Source organism: Rhinopithecus bieti, unplaced genomic scaffold (genome assembly GCF_001698545.2).
Source record: "Rhinopithecus bieti isolate Rb0 unplaced genomic scaffold, ASM169854v2 scaffold_12517, whole genome shotgun sequence".
Taxonomy (NCBI): domain Eukaryota; kingdom Metazoa; phylum Chordata; class Mammalia; order Primates; family Cercopithecidae; genus Rhinopithecus; species Rhinopithecus bieti.
Genome location: NW_016807091.1, coordinates 15,373 through 20,439, shown reverse-complemented (window position 1 = coordinate 20,439; position 5,067 = coordinate 15,373). Strand labels below are relative to the sequence as shown.

The 5,067-nt window shown below is 36.2% G+C and overlaps 1 protein-coding gene across 1 annotated transcript in view; it reads left to right on the top strand.

Moving 5' to 3' along the window:
- The window catches only part of LOC108534656 (SHC SH2 domain-binding protein 1-like), a 14,653-nt gene that overhangs the window by 4,177 nt on the left and 5,409 nt on the right, over positions 1-5,067 (top strand). The window contains exons 2-3 of the mRNA XM_017880124.1: positions 4,201-4,287; positions 4,636-4,777. Coding sequence (XP_017735613.1) covers positions 4,201-4,287; positions 4,636-4,777 — 229 coding nt within the window. The remainder of the gene's footprint in view (positions 1-4,200; positions 4,288-4,635; positions 4,778-5,067) is intronic.

Here is a 5,067-nt window from a genome sequence, read left to right as displayed (position 1 = left end):
TCTACACACTCTACACACTGCTTTAAATGTGTCCCAGAGATTCTGGTATGTTGTATCTTTGTTCTCATTGGTTTCAAAGAACATCTTTATTTCTGCGTTCATTTCGTTATGTACCCCGTAGTCATTCAGGAGCAGGTTGTTCAGTTTCCATGTAGTTGAGCAGTTTTGTTTTGAGTGAGTTTCTTAATCCTGAGTTCTAGTTTGATTGCACTGTGGTCTGAGAGACAGTTTGTTTTAATTTCTCTTCTTTTACATTTGCTAAGGAGTGCTTTACTTCCAACTATGTGGTCAATTTTGGAATTAGCGCGATGTGGTGCTGAGAAGAATGTATATTCTGTTGATTTGGGGTGGAGAGTTCTGTAGATGTCTATTAGGTCTGCTTGGTGCAGAGCTGAGTTCCATTTCCCGATATCCTTATTAACTTTCTGTCTCATTGATCTGTCTAATGTTGACAGTGGGGTGTTAAAGTCTCCCATTATTATTGTGTGGGAGTATAAGTCTCTTTGTGGGTCTCTAAGGACTTGCTTTATGAATCTGGGTGCTCCTGTATTGGGTGCATATATATTTAGGATAGTTAGCTCTTCTTGTTGAATTGATCCCTTTAGCATTGTCTTTTTCTATTGTTTTACTTTCAACTTGCCTATATTCTGTTTGAAGTGAGTTGTAGACAGCATAAAGTTGAGTCATGTTTTTATTCCACTTTGACAGTCTTTGTCTTTTAATTGTATTTAGACCACTTACATTTAATTATTAATGTTATATTTTTAGTCTATTTCATTTTTTCTGTTTGTTCTGCTTTTCATTTCGTGATTTGCTTTTTTTCTGCCAACTGTGGATACCCGAATATTTTTCAGAATTTCATTTGTTTTTGAGAATTCTCCTTGTATAGCTTTTTTAGTGGTTGCTCTAGGTTTTATTTTATATGTACCAACAGTTTACTGGTGTCACCAGTTCAAAGAAAGTGTAGAAACCTTGCCTTCTTTTATTATTCTTTACCATCTTCTTTTTATAACTGTCTTAAACATTTCCCTTACATACATACATCTAGAACCATATTAGACAATTTTATAATTTTTGTTTCAAATGTCAAACATAATTTAGAACACTCAAGAGAAGGAAAGCTTGCTGTATTTACCTGTATCTTTGCTTACTATGTAGGCTTTTTTTTTCTTTTTGATGTTCCAAGATCCTCTCTTTTATCATTTTTGTTTTGATAACTTCCTTTAGTGATTCTATGAAGATAGGTCTGCTGGTGACAAATTTTCTTATTTTCCCTTCTTCTTAGAATATCTTGATTTCCTCTTCATTCCTGAAGAATATTTTCACTGGTTATAAGATTCTGGGTTGACAATTTCTTTTCTTTTAGCCCTTGAACAATACTGTGTCTCTTTCATCTGGCATCCATGGTTTCTGATGCTGTCAATCACATTTGCTCTCCTATAGGTAAGGCATAAAATTTTCATTGATGCTTTCAAGATTTTTATTTTTAGCTTACACTATTTTAATTATGATGTATTTTGGCATGGATTTCTTTGAGTTTATCCTGTTTGGTGTCTGCTCAGCTTCTTGAACCTGTAGGCTTATTATCCAAATCCTGCCAAATTTGGGAGCTTTTAGTCATTATTTCTTCAAGTATGTTTTTAGCTTCACCCTCTTTCTTTTCTCTTTCCAGGACTCTGATGACATTAATATTGGATCTTTTGTTATATTCCAGCAGACCCCAGGAGCTCTGTTTACTTTTCTTTTTCAGCATGTTTTCTCTGCTATTGGGTAAATTTTATTGTTCTGTCTTCTAATTCACTGATTTTTTCCTCTGTTGTTTTCATTCTGCTGTTGAGCACATCCACTGAGCTTTCTATTTTAGTTATTGTATTTTTCAGTTCTAAAATTTCCATTTGATTTTTTATATCATCTACTTCTTTGCTGAGACTTTCATTTTTCATTGGTTTTTTGTGTGTGTTCATAATTGCTTATTGAAGCATTTTTATCATGGCTGCTTTAAAATCACTGTCAGTTAATTCTATCATCTCTGACATCTTGGTTTTGGCATCTGTTGATTGTCTTATTCATTTTGACACTTTCCTGATTCTTGATATGACATGAGATTTTCAAATATTTTTGTATTATGTTGTGAGAATCTGGATCTTCTGTTTTAACTTGGCTTCTCTGATACACTACAAGAAGGGACAGAATTGGGGGTAGATGGGCATCGTCTTTTTACTGGTGGAGGTAGACGTCATGCTTCCCACTTGGCCTCCATTGATACCCAAGTTGGGTTGGGGAGCTCCTTGTTACTGCTATGTAGGGATGGGAGGTCTAGCTTCCTACATGGTCTCCACTGGCACTGTGATATATGGGAGTGGTCTTGTTACCACTGGGCAATGGTGAAAGTCTGGAATCTCCACGAGGCCTGCTCTGACACTGCCCCAATAGGGAAGGAGTGGTTGTCTTGGGCCTGCCAGGTAGGGGTACAAGTCCAGGCTCCTCATACAGTTTTCACTTTCACTGCTGCAGGGAGGGCCTTGCAACTGTGGTTGGTGGGGATGAAAGTCCTGGCTCCTTGCTTGATCTTCTCTGGTACTGCCCCAGTCAAGGTGTTGGGTACCTGGATACATCCTTGAGGGGGCAGAAGTTTAGGTTTTTCTCTTGACCTTTGCTGGCATGGGTGAGATTGGGGCTGCTGTTTTATTCTGTGGTGTTTACCTGGAATAGAGCTATTATTATCTAAAAGTTTTTTGTCTTTCTAGGTTGCCTAGTCCTTTTGTTACAGCAGCTTTTTTTTAGGTGTATGTCTGTTGGTGTACTGGATTGCTGGCTTCTTCAGCTCCAAGTCTAGGGATTATGAAGCAAAAAGAAAGGAACCTACCACTGTGTTGGTGTTGTTTCTTGGGTCCTGAGGTCCCTAGCTGGTCTGTCTTATTCTCTCCACTTTTCATTCTTATGGTTGTTTTATATATAATGCTCACTGTTTTTGGTCGTACCTAGCAGGAGGAATAGGGACATCTACTCCATCATCCCAGAATGGCAGGCTCCTCAGTTACTTTTTAATTGCCAAATTATCTGTTCCTTTTCATAACATATTTTGAATATGACTTTCATTTGCTACATGACTACTGGTTTAAATTGTTCTCCTTTACAAATTTTATGTGATTCCTGATAGTTTGATATTTAATTTTAACTATCTTGCTGTAGATATTTTTTAACGTAATCACCCCTAATCTTTTTTTGCACATAACCCCAAACTGAAAATCTCCTAGAAGTAGGCCCAATTAGCACATTTTTAAAGTCCTCTCTACAGAAGAGTTAGATTGGTGTATACATATGATTCAGGCATATGTACAGGGTTAAGTAATAAATGTTTTCTCTTGGAATACTACTGCTACCAGAAAATTAACTGAACATACATGCAGTAGATGTGTTATCAATGGTTATAGCAACTCTTCTTCATCGATGCTGTTGTGTATTAAATTATTCCCAAATGGTTGCTGAAATAACTATAGAGGTTTGAGTGAATCATTTTTGTTTCCAGAGTGTCTTGCATAGCATTGGGAAAGAAATTCTTAATACTCTTATGTTTTTTGGTGCCATGAGGTGTGAGAGAATAGTGTCATGTTTGATCTTTCTGGTTACTCTGTTTGAATGACACTTGAACTGGCTGCTAATGTTAACGTGTGTGGTAGGGAAAGCCATTGTTTAATTCATAGAAATGATTTTTAAGTTGGGTTGGGGTATTTTAAAACTGGCACGTTTGGAAAATGTGGGATCTTGTTTCTATCCTCAAATTACAATATTTTACTAAATTCAAATACTTTTCTCCAGCTAATTGAGTATCTGAGAGAATGGTCATTTTGAATAAGTACATCTTTCAACAAAATTGTTAATGACTTTTTTTTCTTGGCAGAATCAGAAAACATTTATCTAGAATGAAAGAGAGTAGAGCAAGAATCAAGTGTTGACACTCTTAGCCTGTGTGTGTGTGTGTGTGTGTGTGGTTTTGAAAGTGATAAATTGTCAACAACTTGCTAGAAATGGAACAAATGGAAATGTTGATTAAAAATGGCTGATAAAACTTACCTGTAAAATACTTTATCTTTGTGCTGTACATTTGTACTGTGTTAAAGGCTAAGAAGTAATTGTAGTAATCTCTTACAGTCTTGCCTTTTAAAACTGATTGTCATTATCTCAAACTGTGACTCACAGGGTGCCGGTATAGAAATCTACCCTGGGAGTCAGTGCACCCTGAGTGACAATGGGATCCATCACTGCAAGGAAGGGATCCTCATTAAGGTGAGCATTGGCCAAAACACCCACTTTTCAACAGATAGAATGGCTTCACCTACAAATTATGCTTTATTAAATTGTTGGGTTCTGTCTTCTGGTTTTGAAAAGCAAGCAGTATACACATTTCGATAATATCAGTAGTCAGTGATTGGAATCTCTTGTGAGAATGCTTTGTTACCTATAGATCTGCAGAAATGACAGAGGAAAGCTGTGTCACTAAGGGCTCAGACTGCTACAACATGGGACGAAGCATAGCTTTTCTCCTTTATTTTGGAATAGTGTGAATAAAGAAGATTTTAAGGCAGGAAATGTTGAATATGACAGTTCCTAAAACATTTGTTTTCAATGTCACAGGACTTCTTAGATGAACATTATGACATTCCCAAGATATCCATGGTGAATAACATAATACATAATAATGAAGGTTATGGTGTTGTCTTGGTGAAACCTACAATCTTCTCTGACCTGCAAGAAAATGCTGAAGATGGAACTGAAGGTATGTTTAGTAATTTTAATATAAAACCAGACATAATTTATTTCAGCATTAAATGCTGATTAAGGATCTGAGTCTTCCTCTGTTCCTTAAAAAAGGTTGTTGGGATATGCTTGGGCAGAGAGAGAGAGAGAGAGAACCTTGATAAAGCCATAACATTATAGAATGTGAAAGAAACTTTCAAGGTCAACTAGCTCAACTATCATTCAAAATCTTGATGTTGTGGTTTCTGTGTAGTTCCCTTATCATGCTTAGCTTTGTTTTTTTTTGTTTTGTTTTGTTTTTTTTTTTTT